This window comes from Pleuronectes platessa, chromosome 13, assembly GCF_947347685.1.
Source record: "Pleuronectes platessa chromosome 13, fPlePla1.1, whole genome shotgun sequence".
In the NCBI taxonomy this organism is placed as follows: domain Eukaryota; kingdom Metazoa; phylum Chordata; class Actinopteri; order Pleuronectiformes; family Pleuronectidae; genus Pleuronectes; species Pleuronectes platessa.
In genome coordinates, this window is record NC_070638.1 from 5,791,411 (window position 1) to 5,814,429 (window position 23,019).

The window sequence follows — 23,019 nt, forward strand, 5'->3', positions numbered from 1 at the left end:
TGATATCAATTTAACAGATTCAAGATATTAAAATTTAAAAACTGGATAATAAAAATAAATCACCTTGACCTGAAATCCCTCAACTAAAGTGAGATGAGTATGTGAAACCCTCCCTGAAATGATTCAGTCCTTTTGTCGCTCTACAAAAATCTGTGCACATATACACGTGTCTTTTGGAAAAACAAAAAATAATAACAATGCTCCACGGTGTAAAACAGAAGTTCAGATAGCAAACATGATGTTTATTGGTTTAAACAAACAGCCTGAAGTGCAGTTGACTTTACCGGGGTAAATAACTCGCAGTGGAGGCAGCTTTATATGGAATTAATTGCAAACAAGTTGCATGCTAATGGCCTGAAAAGGCGTTAATGGAAGAGTTCCATTAAAACAACCACTGCTGATGCCATCAGACAAATTCCCACTAAGTGTTGCCTCGTGAAAATGATAACTTGCTGATTCATTATTAATAAGAATTAATGGTTTTCTCTCTGCCCCGTGTGTATCGATCCCTGATACTCTACACTCACACAGCAGCTCTCACCGGGCACTGTGGCGGGCTTGGGAATACACTAATTGTAAGCCACACAAGAGCTATTTGTTTGGCTCTGCCTGCTGTCTCTGCATTTATTACTAGCCCTGCTCAGAGGCCCAAACACACACACACACACACACACACACACACACACACACACACACACACACACACACACACACAGAGACGTGAGGTACTCATCGCAGAATAACAACCAAAGACAGAAGAAGAATGGAAGTAGAAGAAGAATAGAAGAAACAGGAACCCACCCGTCTTCACTCCATTCTCGAGTGAATGACGTCCACAGCAGAGCAGCAAGGAGAGAGGCCTGATTCCTGTGTTTACCGGCTAATGGCTGCTAGCTCCCTTAGCTAGAGCAGTCTCATCTTGTCGTGTGTGGCCTGAAAACAAATTCATTACACAAGGCCAGTTTATTTGCCCTTGACAAGGTCATCTACTGTTTGCTGTACAGGGACAGTTTGTCCTGACCATCTGTCCTGCCTGTCTCGTGCAGTGTCTGTCTGTCTATTAGAAGAAAAGCACACCTGTATCAACGCTGGAGTCTGGGAATCCCCCCCACATCTTTTCATCGCTCTAATGATCTGAAACCCCACAGATAGAACTGAAGGCATGGGGTTAACTGAGAGAAGCTGTTTAATCCCACACATGGAGCAGTCAGCCGCTCTGTAGTCTCCTTCAGTGCTGTCTAAGCCAGAATCTATACACACTTGTCAATACCGTGCCCTCTAGGTCAAATTTTGAATTCCATGTCAACAGAGCACACGTATGCATATTTGATATGAGGGGTATTACTCCTGCCTCTGGCACGCAAACTAAAACATGAACGCTAAACCGTCTCATTTTGTTCTAAGTTTTTTAAACCTTAAGCATTAACATGGGTTAGAATTAATTTCCCAAATCACTCAATAATTAGTTTGAGACTAAGAATCTGTAGCCTACAAGAAAACACCTTATTAGTCCCTCCCTAAAAATTGGGTTTTCACTCTGTATTGTTTTTGCCTAGATTAAAACATTAATTTCATTCATTAGATTTAACATGAAAGCCTTTTTGCTCCCGTTAAAAATGTGTTTGTGTTTTTTTTCTTCATGCTGCAGTTCGTCTACTGTTTTGCATGTGGATCACTTTTTGATCTTTCTGTTGCATTAATTTGTTAATTGAAACCAGTAGTTTCAATGATTGAGTTGTAATTCAGACATGTTTATCTGCTTTGATAGTGAGGAAGATAACCCAGTTTAGGTGTTTACGTGATAGCTGCTGTAATTAGAGTGATCCCTTGATCTGGTTGGTGTGAATAAATTACTATGGTGAGCATGAGGCACTCGCGTGTCGATAACCTCAGCCCTGAAATCCATAGCACCTCGCAACCAGCGCTGGGCCTGACAGATGTGGCAGCCCTTCTACACTCTGCCGGTGAGAGGAGAGCGTGCGTTCAAGCTTTGTGTGTCAAGACAGGAGTTTTCAACGTGACGTATCAAAGCTTAGGAGTGTGGCTCAAAGCTTGCAGTCACTGGTAGGGAGAGGGATTTGCATAGGTAGGCTTATGTGTTTTCCACCTCGTCCCTGCCATTGTTTTCATGTGACAACTGCCTGACAGCCAGGAAAATGGGACACAGGCAGAGAAAAGAAGGCGAGAGTCTGGATTTTTGTCTCTCTAAGAAAAGAAACTGACAAACCCAACGGTTCACTATCCTCACCCACCAGTGGTGGCACAGTGACGGAGGAACTCAGCCGAGTCGCTGTCGAAAAAATAAATACGTCTGCCCTTCCATTCAAGTGTGTAAGGACATTATTAACCCTGTCCACAAGTCTGGGGTTTGGGGTCAGCGCAGACCCTTTTGAGATCTTGTGATTTGATGCCTGGCAGTTCCTGTATTAGCAAAGGACAGCTCAGAATGTGCCACAGTTTCGCCTCAGAGTCAAAGGTCAACTATCAAAATTCAGGGGAAGCTTGTTTAAGAGGATTAATACAGGAAAGGCTCAGCAAGGGCCAGTTTGCCCCTTTTCCTCCGCTTATCCCTAAAGTCCTGACATTTCTTAACATCCACTGGTTCCCTCAGTTAAATGTTTGTGGCAGTACATGAGTTTGCATCCTTTAATTTGAAGCATGTGCCGAGAACTGTTTAATGCTGCTTGATCCCCCCCCGGTTAGGGGCAGATGTTAGCAGGAACTACTGCTGATAATCAGGTCTCGGGGATTCCAACTCACCATCCATGCATGCGCTGATGCATTCTCAGGCACACACTCTTAAAAGCTTATCAGGCCTGAATCATTAGCAGTGCTGCCGGCTGTGTGTGTGTGTGCGTCCCAGTCACATTTTGACGTTGTAGAAAAAGGATTCATTACTGTGCTTTCGCCGTCTAAATCTGGTCCCCGGGAGAAGCAGGGGAAAAATATCATTCAAATGTCAGGTGGGATTAGGAACTATGCGGGGTCACAGGTCACCGATGGGTGGATGAACGTGTTGGATTACTGTGCATCGCCAGGCTCGTGCAACCGCACTGCAACACACTACACCTTATCACCGTCCTGTACGATGACGTGGATTTGATAGTGTTTTTGTTTGTCCTGGTTAGCTTATCGTGATTGCTTTTAAAAAGACCACATTAGCTTTAATCTGTTTCTCAAATGTGACACTTATTTGACAGTGGCTTTGACACATAAGACAGATTATTAACAGAATGAATAATGCCAGATAGATGCTTTCATTTTACTTTCTTCTTAAAGCTGGGGAGAGGTGGTGTATCTCAGTGCATCCCTGCTGTTACGTGTATTATCTTTAATCACATGTGACAACAGATCTGTCCAGATACAGGTGTCGGCAATTAATGTGGCTTTAGATGTAAGACAACTGCCAAAAATGTTGTGCTTGGCAAGCCTGTGTATGTCTGAATGTACCACAGAGCTTTAAGACCATTTATAGGGGAAATAATCTCCTATTTTGACAATAAGGTCGTTATATTACGAAATTAATATAATCTAATTTTGGGCTAGCTGTTATTCTAGAGAGGGAACATGAGGTAACAACCCGTTTCATATCTCTGTTAGTACATCTGTCCGTGCATCTAGTTGCATTCATGTGTGTATAAGCATTTCACATAAAAAAAGGGTTATGTATGTGCACACTCCTCACTGCCTGCACCCCCCCCCCCCCCTTTTGTTGTACACTGAAAGCTCCTCTTCAGAGATGTCCTTAAGAAAAGGCAGCAAGTACCACCACTCTCTCTACAGCCAACCAAGGGCAGAGGGGTGATAATATAAGACCTGGAGAATGTCCTCACTAACAGTCCCATCTATACCACAACCTAGTACAGTGTTATCCCAACTAGATATTGACCCGACACCCCACCTCTACCCGATGTTATAGTAGAAGACATAAAAAAGAAAAGAATGGTGGCAGCCATTGCTGGTTTTTCCCCAGCGTGTGCTCAGCGAGGGAAGGCTGGCGTCTCCTCTGTGTACACAGCATAATGATTCACCCGTTTGTGTGTGTCTCTACGGGGCGGTCTGTTCGTCATAACTGCGGGTTAGGTGTTCCCCACCTCCCTCTTTAATGACTCTGGAGATGAAACACAAGCTGACAGAGCTGGTAATAAGGACACCGAGTTATGTTTTTGAAGCCTGGCTTGTATAATGCACATCTGAGGGTGTAAATACAGCATAAAGCATTGAAACCACAGCTTGGCGCATAGGTGTGCTTATTGTAGCCCCATGTCAACTAAGACGGGGGCTGTCACTGAAACACGCACGCCATTGTCCCGTGAACAATGACGTTGGGTGTGGTGCCGGGTAGAATCACCCTAAAGGCAAACACAGGAACCACGGTTAGAGGTTCACCTAGGTAATCTATAGTGTTTTTTTATAAACAAACAGTATCTAGAGTAAACCAATAGACATTTCAGAACCAAATCACAATAGATGCCTTAATTGGATCCAACGACATCCTGTCAAATAACATGGTTAACTTTGAAAATGTTGAATTCACAAGCAGTTTATACATTTTGAGGGAAGAGTATTGTCTGATTATTTGTCGTGTTTTAATTGATGCTGAAGCAAGAGTAAGAGATTCATTGTGTTACAGTGACAGGCAGGAACACAAGGGGACCGTATGTGTAGGTTGCGTAGGTTGCCTCATTTGTGAGGAGAAATATAATATATAACCAAGTTTTATATAATGACGTGACTAACATCACCTTCACCTCTCCCCCTCCCTTCTGCTCTCCTTTGTCCTTCCTTCTCTCCCTCTCATTGAATTCTTTCCCTCCCTCTCCAATTCCCTCTGCCCCCCTTTTCTCCATCCTCCTCAGGCATGCCGAGTTTCGTGAAATCCCCAGAGGACCAGACGGGTATCTCGGGCGGAGTTGCATCGTTTGTGTGCCAGGCCACTGGGGACCCCAAACCCAGAATCACCTGGATGAAGAAAGGCAAGAAAGTCAGCTCCCAGCGCTTTGAGGTGAGCACTCATGCGTGATTCTCAGATCTCTGAACACTCCCGGTGCTCAAGTAAACACGGGGCACGCACAAACACAGCTCACGTGACAAAACATTGTACAGACTGGGGCGTCAGACAGCCTCTGTAACCCTCTCACGTTAATAACTAGTCCACATGTTCATCCACACATGCACATGCGCTCCCAGCGTGCACACAAAGCCTCCTCTCCCTCAGCACACACACTCAATTGCCCGGTTATTGAGCATCACGCCGTCTCTTCTCTTCTCTAAGCAAGAATAGACAGGCTTCCCTTCCCCACCATCTCCTCCCATCTTGATTTATAAAGTCCGCTTCATCTCTTTCAATCTTTTCACACCCTCACCCTTCCCCTTCTGTTGCTCGGCTCTACCCTCTCTGGCCTTGCGCCCCCTTGATGTATTACCTGATGTATTTTCCCTCCCCCTTTTGAACTCCTAGGAGGAGAAGGAAGAGCCTTAGGTGGGATCTCACACTGCTTCTGACCAGTGTTTCCTCTGTAATGTAATGTAGCCATGGCAGCTGGGAGGACTATTGGTTTAAGCTCCTGGTTGGTTTTCCTGGATATGATCTAACTTGTGGTTCTGCTCTGCATCGATATTTTTGTATTAGATTTCATATCATCGTTCACTCTACATATCACGACTGATTCCCTCTTGTGTTCAAAATGAACGTTTTTGGGAAACAAATAATTTCATTTGGCAATTTTTTTGTAGGGAAAAGACAGACTCCACTCTCTGCCTGAAAAATCTAATACTGCTGCAGGAAATGAAAACAGGCCTTTAAGAAACTGGTCAAGCCGAAACATATGCAAACGTTACAAAAATGCTCTCATATCAGAAACAATAATATCAGCAATACGGTCACATGAGGGTAGAAATGAATGTTATCTACATTTTGCAATAAAGCGATATACTTGGACAAGAAATAACATTCCTGCCCGTTTGCTCTCCCCTGGTTCTCCCAGGTGATTGAGTTTGATGACGGTTCGGGCTCCGTGCTCCGGATCCAGCCGCTGCGCACACACCGAGATGAAGCCATTTACGAGTGCACATCCTCCAACAGCGCTGGCGAGATCAACACCAGTGCTAAGCTCACAGTGCTTGAAGGTAAGATAAGCCTTTTTTTCTTCTTCTTCCTCCATCTTGCTTTCAGTCTCACTCTTTTCTTTAACTTCTTCCTCTCTCTCTCTCTCGCTGCTGCTGCTGCTGCAAAGTTCTCATTCCACTATATTCAAAAGCTGATGCTGGCGTTAATGATGCACACATAAACATTTGCCAACTCTGAGGATTCCTTGTATTGGAGGTGTCTTAGAGGAGCATATATTTCTTAATGTTAACTCTACAAGGTGAGAAAAACGCATGGAATCGGTTTTAAAACTATATTTTATATAAGCACATGTATGACACTGAATCTACATTAACTATACAAAGCATTTTGGGTGAATAAATTGATTCATCTAAATCCTTACAGTAACATATGTGAGTCTGTGTCACTGAGAACTTAAAGAAAAATGCTCTTCTTCGCCATATAAACAATTCTTATAGTGTTTTCCACCCTAGGACTCCCCCCCCCCCCACATGCCTGCAGGCTGCTTTGACATCTGTAGACCTTCATCCTCATCCCACCCATAACAAGTTAATGTATGTGATTCATGTGGACAGGGGTTCTGCACCTCTCCCTGCTCAGCCTTCCATATCACTGAGCCGTGGACAGGAATTTCCCATTTAATTGATTGTAATTTTGTCATGTGGGCGCCAGTCACCAGAGGAGTTGATTCCATTAGAAACTTTCAGGAAAAAGAATCTCCAGAGCGAGCCAGGGGGAGGATTACAGCTGTCCATAGCCATTACACTGGTATTAAAGCAGATCCACCCCTCATTCAGATACAGCCTTTCTGTCCCCAGTTTGAATTCTGTCCTCATAACACCCCCCCTTCTCTTTTTCTTTCCGTCCACGCTGATTTGATGATATCACTGGCCGGGCTTGCGTAATCTTCCCGAAGGGACTTTTCTCTTGCACAAAGAAAAGTTTTTTTTCTTTCTATCTCTTCCCTTCCTTTGCACTGTATCATGAGTAAAGCTGTCTTCATAAGCAAACAGCACTAACATGACATGTCGTGCACAAGAAAGAGATGAGATTAATCACAGTGGTAGTGTTGGGGGGCAAAGTAGGAGAAAAGTACACATTCCCTCTGCAAGTGCAAGAGAAAGACACACAAGTGTCTTACTCAACAGGGAGCAACTGTTGGAGCTGCTAATCTCAGAGTCAAGTAACATACCGACACATGCCATATGATGGAGTTTTCTATTTGTAGGGCTTTGCCACTATGCTCCACGTTCACTGTGTATTTATACTTTTAACCATGGCTACACCCTAAAGCTCTCAGTTTTTTGGCCTGGGCCTCATGTTCAAGTACAAGTATTATCCATCCATCTATTATCGATAGCGCTTATTCTTTTGAGGGTGGCAGGGGAGTGACGGAGCCAACCCAGCTGACATTGGCGAGAGGCAGGGTACAACATAAAGACACATATATACTGAGATTCACTCTTATGGTTATTTTAGAATCCAGCCCCAGTCGAACCGGGATTCAAACCAAGACCCTTCTTGCTGTGCTAACCACCATGTGCCACCCTCCAGTTATTACACAGTCTTTAATCTCTCAACAAAAAGAAAAACATTCCCCATTAGTTTTTTTCATGTCATACATATATTTAAAGCTGCTTTAATAAGTACCGTCTGTGATAATCATCACCTGACTGGGCTCCTCTACACAGAGCTGAGACACTTTTTTTAGTCTCGTTGTTTTCATCTCTCCAAACCATAATATGTAGGTTCATGAAAAAAAAAAACTGTGGACAGCTGCGCTCAGCCTACGAGCTCAGGCAAGTCCCCTCCACGCTACCTGCACCGGGTGACATGGCAGACAGCCAAAGCAAACGAGTGGCTGGTGGAGTTGTCGTCTGTGTTGAAGCTTTGTCAAGGCAAAGTTAGATCCACACCAGGAGGCTAAGAGGACAGTGTCAACTTGTTATGTGCATCGCAAGTAAACAACCTGTCAAAACTGATAATAATAATCTTAAAGGTCTGTTGCTGTGATTCTATTTTTGAATCTTTTCTGCAGAAATATCCGCACACAGATTGTAACTGTCTGTGTAATTATATGTAATTGTTGTAATTGTATTCATCAGCTAGCAACAGATACACACTATTTGACAGTCATGCTGTCAGTGGTCATTAGCATAGCCTACTTTAAATTACAAATAGAATATGTAAAAAATGTGTCATTACTTTTCAGTTCGAGGAAGACTTGTGTATTTAATGCAGCAACAGAGGCCGGAAAAGAACCTCACATCATATTTAATCAAAACAACTCCTTGAATCGGCTCACCCACAACCCCGAGGATGTGCTGGACATATTGGAGTGTGTTCACACGTGCACGCACACACACACTCACATCCATGCATGTTATATATTCACTCACACAATCATGCAGACTCGCACTGCCTCACTGAGCATTGGCGTCATTTGGGCTCTATTTTTAGACTATTGTTTGTAACGCAGCGATACATCAAGTTTCATATCAGCAGAGCTACACAAGAAAACGGTGGGGCAGCAGCAAACCGCCTGAGACTAATGATCCGCCTCCTTAATGGGCTCGTGATAGCCTGGAGGTTTGAAAAGTCACGTCAGAATGTGTCTGCCTCGGATCCTGGACAGAGTGATAGACTCTGGGGAAAGGGAAGAAGAAACCGCAGGGAGCTCTCCAGGTGTTCTCGTGTGAGGGGAAAGAAGAAGAAGAAGGAAAATAAAAGGAGCTGAGGATTGCTGAAAATATGCAACTTCTCTGTCAACCTCCCCTGAATAAATAAAGACTGAAAAATGTCCCTTTTCATTCAAAAAATGAACCCCCCCCCCCAGCGACTTAAAGTGCACATGATTTTTTTCTGCATCTGCAGAAAAAATTTGTCAGTGAGCCCCCCCCACCACGATCAAGAGAGACAATAAGAATGGCAAAGTCATTATACCACTAAGTCGATCTGGATTATAGGTTTTAGCCGAGCAAAGGCAGATTGCACATTAATTATGATTATTTCATATAGTGGCTCTTTATTTTGTAATGCCAATCATGCAAAAACATGGATTATGACACACTGGTGCAGCGTTACACAGGGTTTCACTGCCGTCTCAGAGGAAGGCTCATTTCAGAAACGTATTTGAGTGTCTCGATCATTTGCTTGTAATTTTTTGGTTAATTCAATGCATCTATGATCATTTTGTGTTTGCTGCGTATGTAACACCGGGGCCAAGAAGTCCACCTAAAATAATCAGTTATAATGTTTCACACCATCTATTTACTTTATTTCACTTGCTGTATACGTGTATGGATAAAAGTGAAAATACTTGTTATACTGAGCCTGCTCCTGACTGTAGCCCCCGCAGGAGATGTCTCCGGGTGATGGATGGTGCCTCTCCTGTTTACCTAACCTGAGCAGATGATTCGAGGCTGTGTAGTCTGGCCCGTCGCTCACCTGCGAGAAGCTGCTCAGGCATATTTTCATACCAGCTGAAAGCTTTAGCACCTTTTCAGTCATGAGTCTCGAGTCACTCTGTAATTCTGTCACGCCGTAACAGCCCCGCTCTTTGTTAGTCGTTGTTCTCATGCCCCCCCCCCCCCCCCCCTCCCCGCCCGCGAGGTCACGCCACCTAGACTTGCATACAGGCCCAAAGTCAGCTCAGCAATTCCTCATTATTGTGTGTGTGTGGTGGAACCGAGTTGTGACTTGTGTTCTTTTAAAGTTGTCACACGTTCCCAAGTCAACATCTTAGGATTCTGGTCTATAATCATCGTTTTGTTTCGAAAAATGTTCTACGTGCAAAACCCACTCATCAAACCATCAAACATGTGTGTGTGTGTGTGTGTGTGTGCGTGTGCGTGCGTGTGTGTGTGTTTGTGTGTGTGTGTGTGTGTAGGAGAGAGAGAGTCAGTCAGCTGTGTGCAGGTCTGACCTGTATGGTTAAATAATGATGCAGACGCCTCTGAGACCAGAGAGGAGGTGTGATGGAGAAATATTGTTCCCATCAGTCTCTCATGTCTGTTTCTCTCCCCCTCTCTTTTAAATCTATTTCTGCCTCCTCTGTTCTATAACATTTTTTTTCCCAGTGTGTATCTACCCCTGCATCTATTCCCTGTGTCTCCTATCTTTGGTAAACACAGTGGACAGTGTGGTGGCGGTGGTGCTATGACGTCGTAGAGTATTATAGAGAGATGACCAGAGGGAACAATGACTCATTACTCGGGTAACGATGCCGATGTTCTGACCTTGAGCGCCCCTCTTGAATTGAGCTGCCTCAGTAAATGTCCAGGTAAAAGGCGCTTGTCTCTGTGATGTATGAAATAAGCTACTGCCGGCCAGAAAAAGACATCTCTGCTCACGACATCAGTCTTAAAAGCAGGGTGCTGCCGGCCTCTCCATGTCGAGGCAATGGTTCATATTTTCACCGCGGTTAACATTTTGAGGAGCATGTAAAAAATGCGAAATGCAATGACTCAGATCCAGAAATGACTGAGGTGGTGTCAGAACCATCACACAACACTAATGGTGATGATGAAACTGATGAGGGCTCTGTGGTGCAATGTACTGAGGGATTGTTTTCACATATGGACGCCGACACTTTTTCTTTTTCACAAAACCACAGTCAGATTCTAGTGAAACCGCTCGAAGAGAAATCCATAAAAGAACAAGGTTTTAATTGGCCTCTATCAGCAACCAGGGAATTACAGCATTGACAAGTCCTGGGAAACGTCTCCACAGAATGTCACTGGTATCTTAAAAATAATAAGTCACATTTTCCAAGTGAAACAAAACAATCCTTCCGAGTGAGGGGATTCGACACAAGCGTTTAATTGGAGGTCACATATCAACGCTGCTCGGACACAAATGTTGATTTTTATTTCCCCCTTTATGGCATGAGAACGAAATGGCTCACATTACTGTTTGGTCTGCATTACTTCTGTATTTTCACAGTGTTTGAAAGCCATAAATCTTTACTCCAGCCAAAGCGATTGGAGTCATTTCAATAATCCAATATCCCGTCAAACCCCTGGAAAGTGAGCGTCCTGACCCTCACCTGCTGACTCGCTCTCTTGGGAAGTTTCTCTGGCAAAGCCTCTCCAAAACAACATAGAAAAGCTCAAACAAGAATAAAATTGTCAAACTGATTGCTGCGAAACTCGCTGTGACTCGAGGAAATTCCTCAAACACGAGCAGAAACTAGGTATATACTCCATGACTTCTGTGCTGCGCTGGAGAACATGGGCTTGTCCTCTGGGAGACAGCGGACCTGTCTCCGGAAAGGAGGAATGTTATCTAATGGTACCAGATCAAAAGCCCCCCTCATTACTGGAATCCTGCACTGTCTGAATGTGAATGAGAAAGCTTCTCCTCCAGACCAGCTGCACACCTTTTGCTGAATTTCCCTGGCAACTCCTTTCCTGAACTTGTTATGTCGAGGGGAACGTTTTTTTTTTTTTAATGCTTTTAAAGGTCAAACAAGAAATATGCAAGAATTCAAAGATCCTCCTTTTGAAAAAAAACAGCCCTTTGCTCGTTGAAAATATGTCAACCATCAAATAATTGCCCCTTGTTAATAGAGAGCGCTCATATGAGTCCATTATACACCTCTTTAATTCTAAGAAGGGAATGAACAGCATAACTAAACACCAGTGTTGACAACTTGTTTGTTTTCAAAAGGAAATCTTAATTGAATTTAGTTTAGCTTTAATGTCTTGCCTGTGTTTGCTGTAGTGGACCTGTGTTTGGTGGCAGTAAACAAATTACTGCCTCACAGGTTTGAGAAGACCTTCATTTGCCTGGCATGCATTATGGTCCCGGGTGCATAGGCAGAAAATGACTGCGACACAATGCCAGTAATAAATATCTCAGGAGCCAGGCGAGTGCGGACAACAAACCCGACTGGATAAACAGCATCGAAATCTCATTGCTCCTCTCGCCAGGAAAGATAAATACACACAAGCTACTGTATATCGGAATGATTTAATACTACGCCATGCTCCTCCGACAACTTAATCTCCTCCTTTTCTTTGCGCTATTCAAATCATCTACAAGGACCAAAATATAGTCTGTTGTGTAACGGCTATTCCCCCACATTACTTTTTTTCCCGCTCTCTCTGAGTCTCTCTGTGAATGCTCGTGGGTTTCAGTAATGCGTGAGCTGCCGTTTTAATAGCAGCTCCCTCACTCTGTTAAAAAAAAAAAGGTGAGTGTTCGGTTCATGTTTAACATTAAACACTGTGGGTTGTTGATGACAGTAGTGCAGGGTGTGAAGGTTTGTTGGAACAGGTTTGGCTTCCATTTTAGGCAGGGCTGTTATTTCTCCAAACAGGCAGGGAAGGGGAAACAGAGGAACAAAGTTGCACGCACACAGAAGCACTCAGGGACGTGTTTCTCTGCACACACGCTCCCACACCAATCTGCAGGTGGACTGCCGCCACCTCCCAAACACTGTATTTCCAAGCTCCATTGTGACGGTCGGTGTCACAGATTTAATTTCTCCCACCATCTGCTGGCTGGAGGCCCAGCGTCGTAGATCATATCCAGGCTGACAGATACAAACTGCATCTGTCTTTTGCGTGCTTCTCTCAAGGACTCGCACAATATGGTGAGGTGAAATCACTGTGCTGGCCACCCAATCTGCATCCTTACATCACCGCTTCCAAGGACAGGCATTGTAGGGAGGACAAACAGTGTTTTAGTTTGGTTCAGGTCTGGTTGTCTCTGAAATATTATAGGATATATAATATAGTAGACATTGTCCCGGGTCCGCCAATCATGTCCTTCAGATCAGTCATATCGATAACCGGTTTGTCAAGATATTAAGGGTTTCCCAGGAACCAATTATACCAGTTTCTGGCAATACTATAGTCTCTGCTTCCTTATAAGAACATTTTCACAATTGGCGTTGATGTAACATGTTTTGTGTGGCTTTAATCAACAGCAGCCACCCTGACGAAGTGTCCTTGAGCAAGACATTGAAGCTCTAAGACCTTCAGCTGTACTCCTTCTCTGTGTGATCGATAAATTATCATAAAAAAAACAACTAAACTCAATTGTTTAATAGACCCCTCAAGGTTATTATCTTCAGTTGAAAGGTGCGATGGATGTGCTATGATTGATGATAAACGTTCAACTGATCAATAGCCAGCCACACTGATCCTGGCTGCTCGATCTCTCCTGCACAACTTGATACCAGGCTGTGTTTTTTTTTGCGAGTTGTATGTAAGACATCTGGATGAAGTCGTTCTTCCTTTGAGGCAGCATTTTATCATCTGTACTTGTCCATCAATTGCTCCGTGCTTTTTGCAAAGGTGTATCTGTAAAGACGGCGATGTCTGGTATGTCTGCTTTGTCAGTGCTGATCATGTCTGTAGCCTCAGGGGAGAGAGGGAGAGGGAGAGAGAGGTCAATGAATAAAAAACAGCAAAAGAAAAGCCGTTCCTAGAATAGCAGGACCCAGAAAAATAGTGTGGAAATTAGTGCAAAGAGTGCACAGTCTTTGTTTGTCTTAGCACAAGCATTGAATTGCAGCTGTTCTAAGAAAAGTCATGTGAGCTGCGCAGCTTGTTATGGTTTCCCAGCATTTTTTAAATCGTTGGAAATTTTCGATTGCATGTAATTTGTTTCAAAACCTCAAAACACATCTGCAGACTGTCGAAATAACCAAACTGTGATTTTACAGTTCTCTAATTTATCCCACACTTTGTGCCACTCACTGAACTTCCTGATATGTCAAGGTAAACCTCACGCTGGGACATATTAATCCCAATTTAAGTGGGCCTATGATTTTCAAAGAGTGCTGTAACAGTTGTCTCTCAAGAACACACTGGCTACAGAAAGCTGAAGTGAGAAAAATGCAAAATGAGCACAGATGAAATCCTTTTTGTAACCTGATCCATTCATGATACAGATATCAGCTCCTGTAAAGTATCAGAACCGGTCCCCTTGGTGGACTCGCTCCAGACTAAGTTATAGGTATACTGGTTGTCTCTTGTGTACACAAGTAGACTAACATGAGTCCTCACATGATGCGATGTGGACAAGCTAGTTAGCAATAACCAGAATGTTTCAGTGTTAGAGAGAGTTTGAACCTTCTCCTTACGTCACTAAACCCACAAAGCAAATGGCGCCCTGGTGTCAAAGATTTAAATCTGTGAATTTCAACCTGACAAGTGGCTTGTTAGCTTGTAAGATAACTCTTTTTTTCTCACAATCTATCAATGTCACTCTATATTAGAGCCAATCTAAATAATAACAATTCACAAGCTGGAGAATTTATTCAAACAAACTCTTTTTTCAGAGGAAGACATCTTGAGCAGTTCATAAAACATCTCATCCAATCATCACGCTTCAGCGCTCGTAGTTTATCTGGACAAATATTTGTGCTCTATCGTCGAGAGTCCACTCGTCTGATCTATGTTAGGAAGAAGTGTAACAGCCCCTTTGTTTGACAATAACAGTGCAGAAAAGCAAGAATATGCTCATAATATGTCAAATGTACATAACCAGTATAACTCTGCAATCAGTGGCCATAACAATTATGAGCTGTGTAGTGGTAATACCTCTTGCAAAGCTATTGTACCGTATTGCACAGTATTGCATAGGGGTTCCTGTTGATATATCCACTCTACATAACGAGCACTGTCACCCAGTGTCTTCTCTGGCTGCTGTCATACATCTACTCGGAGCAGAGATGTCTTCTGTCAGTGTTCAGACTTGAAGTTATGGCCACTGTCGATTGCCAGGACATATTGAACCGCTCGTCTGGACGTTGTCTCTGCATTTGAGGAGATATATCGGAGATGTGACAAGACACGCACATCTGTTAATATCTGCACATTGTCAGGAGCAGAATAGAGTGTCCGTGAATTGACATTTGCTATTAAGCATCTGCCACAGGCAACTGCAACAGGCTTTCATTATTCAATTACAGATTTTTTTCTCAAGATTTGTTTGTGAGAGCATGTCTGATGTGTTTTTCACCATGCATGCATTCAAACTGACTCCTTAATCACACTAATATTTTAAGGGGTTAAAAGTCATATGCTGTCTTTGTATGAGTGCTCTTAACCCTGCAGGCAGCCACAGTCAGTGCAATATTGCATCATATTCAATTGTTCATTTCCTCACTCTGTTTTTCTTACTTTAAAATTGTTTGTGCACAGCTAAGGTACAAGCTGTCTCTCAAAATTGGTGCTGGTAACCGTTGTTAATAAATAGTTTTTATTTGTTTTAAATATTCAATTTCCTCTCCATGGCAAAAGAAAACCACAATAATGTAAATCATGAATCAGAATGGCACCGGTATGACTGAACATTGGAGAAAAGCAGACTATTTGAAAAAGTACAGAATAAGAAACCATATTAAATCTGATACTGCTGTAGAGCCAATACTTCTGACGTTCATCTGCATGTTGATCATGAGCATTGGTGACCTGAGAGTAAAATTACTTTTGGCTTCAATGCTATCGAACAATTGCTTTATTTTATTAGTCTTGATTCATAATTGCACGCTGCATTGTATGGTGCATATAGACGCTGGATACAGCTGCCTGCGGCTTTCTCCTTTCCTCTGAGTCGTACGGAACCAAAGATTAGAAAACACTCACACCAGGAAAATAGAAATCCCTGCACAATAGAGCACAATTAGCAATCCTATATAAAGCTCTGCAAATTGATTGACTTATATCGTCAATTATAGGTGTTTCTCATCTTTTGCCCCCCCGCGCATTTGTTATTAAAACACACACAACCTCAGAAATTATCAAACTAACACTTTTATTATCATTATATACTTAATAATTATACATTTCCATAAAAAATGTGACATCATTCCCTATTATTTGACTTTTATTTCAAATTGAATTGCAGGATAAACCCCTATAGATGTGTACTCTTGTTGTAAGTGCATTTAGAGATTTGATATCTATGGATTTGTTCAATTTGATGTACCTTGATAGAATTCAAGTTGACTGTTGGGCCTTGGTGGAGGTATGGGTTCTACTAAGTTGCTTTTCTCATATTGCATCTTTGTCACATTGTTTTTTTTTTTATTTCCCTACAAGAATAATGAAATATTGTCTCACCTGACAGTTTTCTCTTCATTGATTGGTTAATAATAAGAGCCAGGGCCTGTGCTCCTGCAGGTAAAGAGCAAGGTCCTCATTGCAGCTCTGCAGGCCAACAAGTCAACGACTCCCCAGGCCCTGACTAGATATAGATGGATGGGCCTGCTGCATGTTAGGGGGATTGTATACCTACACTCAATGAGCTGGCTAATGGGAGTCCTTTCACCCTGACCTCTTTTCCTCACACATTTGCACACCAGGCCCTCCTGGCTTACCTACCGGGCCAGAGACAGAAGGGGAGAAGGGCTTGACTCACCATCAGGCGAACGCTTGACATTTTTGTCATGTTTAAGAGGCATGGGCCCATTTTGACTAAGCTGCTAAGCTGTGTTTTTCAAGGCTGTGGTTGATCGCTCTGCTTACAGCTGTCAAAGGCAGTGTTGATTTTGCATGCGTTACATCTGCATCAATATTTCTTAACCTCTTCTGCGAAGGGAAGGTTGACTGAACAAGCACACTCCGACTCCGGTATGCTGCGCTGCTCCACACTCACAGTGTCGGGGCATGTTCACCAGTCAGTGGGACGAGCACATTCCTGTGTCTTTATTTCTAAGGCAAGAACGAGGCCCTTTTATATTTTTTTGTATTCTTCCATTTATCAACTGTGACTGTTGGGGAAAACAAGTCCCTGATGCAATTGTGGTGAGATTAGAACCAAGATGGTGATCGAATCAGCGTCAGAAAACAGTCATGAAAACATGTCGGGCTTCCCCACAGGCAGTAGAGTCAGATCACTTTTTGACATAACCATCATAATTTGTAGATGTTGCTATAACGAGAAATGTGTACCTGGTCAAAGGTCTTGTTTCTCTCGGCTTTTCCACTGATGATCAGCATTAGCAAGAAGTATTGCACCCTGCCAGTTTGTTTTTCGAGGTGACCACTTAACAGGCTGCAATGTGATAATTGCAAACACCCAGCACTTCAGCGAACCCCCTACATAATCAAAGTTGAGGCTGTCGACATTGACTCACAGACTCTGTGTATTATTCATTATCTGTGACGGAGGGAATAAGTAAAGGCTGTCACAGGAGCCCAGTCAGTGAGGATTTAATTAACAGAACCTGCCACATTTCACTTCATCCACTGCCTTTCTCAGAACTCATAAAAGCCACCCCTATCTGTCGTAATTACACTAAACACGTCCCAATAAAGCTCTGCTGATGATTAATTTGAGTCGTGGAGAGGATCAATTAATTCATTTATTTGCAAACGGCCGCACTGCTTCCGTTTGTAGAACCCATTTCATTAATCGTCACGCTTCCTGATTTTTTTGGTCCTGTCCCTTTTCTTCTTTCTTCCCTGACACCTGGAGGAATAACCTGTCTTATTAGCCACATCGCATTACCACAGACATTTACCATGAGCCCCGAGACTCTACCATCTCAGAGGCAGTTACATTAAAATGAGCTGTAAACCACAAACCGTGTACCCTGTAATACCATAATCTCAAGGGTCTTCAATCAAACTGCTGTTAGTAGGACCACCGGGCAGGAAGTAGAGCTGTAATCTCAAAATGAAAGCCTACAGCTGTGCTACAGCTAGAGCGTAGTTAATGGAGGATGTGATTCTGTGCAGCAGCGCTCGTCCCACAAGGTGACTCGGTCAGCAGAACCATGTGAATTCAGAAGACCACCCCTGGGTTGCAGTAATGGGTCGGAGGCCATGGTTATGTACTAACCGGTGCGCCGCGGCATTAATAATAGGCGCGGGGCATCTGGCAGGGCCGTAGATCATCCTGACGACAGTGGAAGTATGATATCAGATCGGAGAAAGAGGGAGAAGTGGAGATAAATAGGAAAGTGGAGATGGTAAAAAGAGAACGAGGGGGGTAAGAAAAGGAAAGGAAGGCATGGGGGGGGGGGGGGGGGGGGGGGGGATTAGATGTCTGTTATTGATTATCTGCCTGTAGGCAAAGAAAGTCAGGGCAAATGTTCTGCTCAGCCAGACAAAAAAAAAGTGTATTATTTCAAAGGTCATGGCATGCATTACAGCCTTTTACTCTAAGTACGCTTGGTTAAACAGCAGAATAACAGCACCCCCGATTCCTCCTCCAGCATGTAGGACTAAGCGTCTGAACAGCCACATTAGCCGTGTTTTTGTTATGGCTGTGTGTTTTTTTTGCGATGGTGCGTTGCGTGCGGGTGTGTGTCTGTGCACGCCGGTGATACGCACCGCGGACTGTTTGCCCGATGCACCAACATCTCCATGGAAACTGCCATAACACCTGCTCCAGGAGATAGCGTGCCGGAGACAACAGGCTGGACAAGGAGCGCAGACTAATCAGATTGCACATTTCAAAGCACATTGTCCATTTGCATTCATTTTCTCGCTGCCTAATCCCATCTGTAGTAAATCTACACTCATCTGCCTGGGGAAAAAAAGAAAAAAAAAGCTGCTGTTGTGTAATTGTGGATGACGTCACTGTTCACACGGACTCTGTGATTGTTTCTTTTTTTTTATCTTGTTGTCTTTGTTTTTCTTTCTCTTCTTTCTTTTTTTTCCCCCCGTGGAGATTTTCGCCATTTTCACGTCATTACAACAGAGTTACATCAATGGCCTCCTTTGCCGGGTCTTTGATGTTGCAGTGGGAGTTCTGCCAAGCGATATTGCTCTGAAGTGCAGGAGGGTCCTGCTCACATGCCCTTCATGGCAGAACATGTGAGGAAACTCCCTGCCCGCCGATGCTTTGCAAGTCAAAGAAGGCAGAGGTAGTTACATGGATACCACTCGGGGTCGGGCCTGCCTCAGTCGCTGCCGGAATGTCAAAGGATTTCAGAAAGAAACAACTGCAAGAACCACACAGTGTATCAAACACTCACACACTGCACCACAGGAAATGTTCACAAGGAACAACGTAATGTTACAGTAAAAGGAAAAGGCTGTTATTTCCCGATTCGTTAATGGATAACCCCTGTCCAGCAGAGTCAAACACAACCATTACCTTTGTGTTCCTCCTCAATCCCTTTGTGGTTAAACATTCCCCATGTGAACTTGCTGACTTTCTTTACACACGTCAATAATCAAACTATTCCGAGAGCTTCCTAAGTCGAAACTCAGGTTAGCTTGGGCTCTTTGTTAGCACCTCCAGCCGCCGCTGACACCTCTCACATTCTTCCGTGTCTCAGGCAGATGCAGATGTCTGGGTTGATGATGTTCCACGCGAGAAACAGCCGCGGGCAGGCGGGCGGGCGGGCGGGCGGGGGGGCTGCTCGCTTTGTCTCCGCAGACGACCTGTCTGCCTATCCCAGAGCCAGATTGACTCAGGACCAGTTGAGACACAACTTTTATTGCTCTGTATTTAGTTTCCCTCTCCGGTCGGACGAGCAGAGAGGCTGGATGATTAAACGTTTATCGGTTGAAAATAAAAAAAAAACACTGAGGAGTTCTCACGCCCTAACAAATTTAACAGAACAGATTCTGCTTTCAAACATTTAGTGATCACTTTAGAGCTAAAAGCTTCACAGCTTCAAACACACGCAGGCAAATGGAAATACCAAAAATGGCCGACATATTCTCAAGAGCTGAATAACCCCCCCCCCCCAAATAAAGACAGTGCACTGATGTATGTTTAACAGAGGGGGATTTTAGAGCAGTAATATTTCATGAGGCGAGTGCCTGTGCTGCTGCCACTGTGGTCCTTTGACTTGTTCTATCAAAGGAGGTTTCACCTGTAATTGTTGTCATCCATCACTTGGCACACGTGGAGATCACAAGGCCATTTACTCCTTTAAAAAAAAAAAAAAAATTATTTCAACTCCAATGTTTAATCTGCATAACTTAAGAGAGACTCACTGTATCGCTTTAATTTTTGATGCCGCACATTGACGCCGAATTCGATTAACTATTGATACAGAGCAAAGCGGGATGCTGTGGGCAGTTTATGAGCATGTATCAGAGATGTTTTCTCATGAATATTACCAGACACGCCGTGTGCTCCCCCCCATGTCTCATGAATGTATGTTCACTCCGAAGGGTGCGCCTCCCCAGTGAAACCCTCACTTAAAACATTCATGGCAGAACATATCATTCAGCACTTTGTGTACTTGAGAGCGTGAGGTGGAAGAGGACGCCTCGGAACACTGGAATGGAAATGAGGCAGGGATTTTTCTTTATGCAGAAGTGTTGTATCTTGAGGCAGTGTGTCGGGGGCTCCCCTGTTATGAAGGGGATGGGGAGTCTGGAGTGTTCCCCCCCCCCGATTGAGATGAGTATGTTTGGGCTGAGGGAGAAATCGCTGGCTGATGTTAGTGTGGGATTGAGCTCCTGCAGCCTCCCAGTGGGACGGGAGGACAGGGATGGGTCTCTTGCAGCAGGGCTCTGATTAGACCCATCGCCCTAGCTGCCACGCTCCACTCGTACTGGTAATTGGAGCTGGCAGGAGGTTGGCATGCACCCCTCCTCCTCTCCTCCCTTCCTCTCTCCTTTTTTAGTTATTTCCTCCCTCTTCTCTCATTTAAATCTCACCTCACCTGCCTGTGGCTGTTACAGCAGAGGCACACCTCCTTGACACAATAGTTTATGATTACGGTATCATGTTTTCTTAATTTTTACCAATTACCATATTGCCAGTGCCTCTTCTCTTTACAAATGATGTTGCCAGTGTTTCCCCATGGCTCTTGTGTATAGTTACGGCCCCCACTGCTTTCCTAATTGAGTAGTGCCATCAGAAAACCACATTAAGACTTCCCCCTTCTGCCCCCATCTTTTTCCACTTCGGCGCTCTAACCTCTCAAAACAAGTTCATCTGCTAAGCTGCTCATATTGCAGTTGGACTGTGCGTGATAAACTGCTGCAGGGAGAACAATGGTCCTATTTACCTTCCAAATCATGGAGGAACCAGTTCGTGCGTACCTGTCTCTACCTCCGAGGTGTTTCTGCCACTGCCTGTGGCCTCACTCATTTGCAAACCCCAGGGCGTTTCCACTATTTTTCTGTGCTAACAACCATCTGCACTTTATTAGTTAAGCAGTGGAAAAAATGGTTTGCATGCAGCCTGCGCAATGCCGGATTGTTCACTCTGCATATATACAAAATAAACCACCGCTGTGATAGTAAGATTGAGAAGCAGAACGCAATAATCTACTTCCATACCACACATGACACAAGTATTATTTTCTGCTGTTGTTTCCCCCCCCTCCTCTAGCACTCTTCATCTTGGTAATGGAGCGCCTACGTGACATTATCGCCGGATTTTCGCCTTATTCGTATTTTCTTGCCCTGCCTAGACAGAGGACTGGAGCTGATGAATTACCCTCCAGCACAAGAGGGCCCTTGTTTTATTAAAAATGCCCCCTATCTTGACAAACATCAAACTGCATTGCCCACACTATTTCATTGGATTCTCTCCAAATTTCCCCGTGCCTTTTGTCTTCCTTTCAAATTAAAGAGGACTGAACAAAGGCATATCTTTGTCTTCCTGGGATGACAAGTTGGCAGACGAGGCCAGCCACAGGAGTTAGAGTAGCAGGAATAGACAGGCAGTGCTCAAACCTCACACAATGGCTCGGTAATATCTTTGATAAACGCCTTGGAGAGAACTTTGAATTTATTTCCTTTTCTACTAAAAGCCAGGGACAGTATTAGAAAGCTATGTTTATAAGAAATGTATAGTTTCACCTTTCTATACTGAGCACCGCGTCGGCAGTCGAACCAAGTTATAATGATTACCTGTAAACTTTTTATTCCAAAGGTTTTATTATAGGTGTTTTTAAACAGCCTTTCATCACATACTAAATATATAAAAAACATATTTTCTTACAGTTTGACAGTATGTAATTTCACTGCGAGTGAAATATCAGTGATTGTGCAAACCAGGGCTCTGCTGGCAGGGTGCTTCAACATGTGGGAGGCCAGCGTGTCACAGCGTTAATCATCGTGGGTCTGTGGCCCGGCCACTGAGAGCACAGTGTTATGTTGTGACAGGCGGCCAGAAAGTCAGCTTAGCAGTTAATATTGAAAACAAGAGTGACCTAGAGTGACTAACTTTGGACGTTTCCGAACAAGCACCTCTCTGCCTCTCTTTATATAACCGTACTTACAGCGCAGCCACACTTTAATCCAATAATGTCCCAGAGTGGACATACCATGCGAAGTCGTGGTGCAGGCTCCACTAATCAGACACACTGTGAGAGAAATGTCCAGCTGCTGTAATAACAGTTCACCTGCAGTGCAAACATTAAGCAGAGGTACTGTATAGGGGATAGATTGATATAGAAGCTGTGCAGCAGCTGTTTGCCTTTTAAATTATTCCCCGTTTTCCTGATATGACAGAGCCGCTGACTCGTGTAATAACTCCTTTGGGGTCTCTCACCCTGCTTTCCCATTGGTTTGCATTTTTCACAGCTCCGGAACATTTGCCAATAATCCTAATCATAAATATTCATATAGGCACCAACAACACGTGGCTTTGGTGAGAAGTGTCCTGATATTCCAGTTGTTGCCCTTCTCACAGTTACACAAAGCACCATTGCATAAACAGCCTTTCCCAGCTGTAAGACACGACTCTGCTTTCTGCGCATAACTCTGTGTTGTAACCATTGAAGAAGCTGTAGTTATATTCTGGAGGAAATCAAATATTCAAACATTCAACTTATGAATATGGTATGTCAGACTCTCCTGACCTCTCCTGTACACTCTCTCAGGTAACTGGCACGCTGTGATTGACAGCACAGTGTCACGCTTCATTCATTCAATTGGTTTCCACCATGTAGTTTATATACGTAGTCGACCCCGAGTGGAAGCTGCACCTTCTTCTGCATTTCTTAAATTTTGGAAGCACAATCATGT

At 43.8% G+C, this 23,019-nt stretch overlaps 1 protein-coding gene and 1 long non-coding RNA gene across 3 annotated transcripts in view; one reads left to right on the plus strand and one right to left on the minus strand.

The window, feature by feature from the left end:
- The window catches only part of LOC128454057 (uncharacterized), a 60,797-nt gene extending 59,866 nt beyond the window's left edge, over nucleotides 1–931 (minus strand). For both annotated transcript variants that reach the window (XR_008341594.1, XR_008341595.1), the window contains exon 1: nucleotides 802–931. This is a non-coding gene — a long non-coding RNA (uncharacterized LOC128454057). The remainder of the gene's footprint in view (nucleotides 1–801) is intronic.
- The window catches only part of LOC128454056 (receptor-type tyrosine-protein phosphatase F-like), a 156,225-nt gene that overhangs the window by 60,960 nt on the left and 72,246 nt on the right, over nucleotides 1–23,019 (plus strand). Inside the window, 2 exon segments of the mRNA XM_053437215.1 lie at nucleotides 4,860–5,005; nucleotides 5,988–6,129. Of these exon segments, the coding sequence (XP_053293190.1) occupies nucleotides 4,860–5,005; nucleotides 5,988–6,129 (288 nt within the window).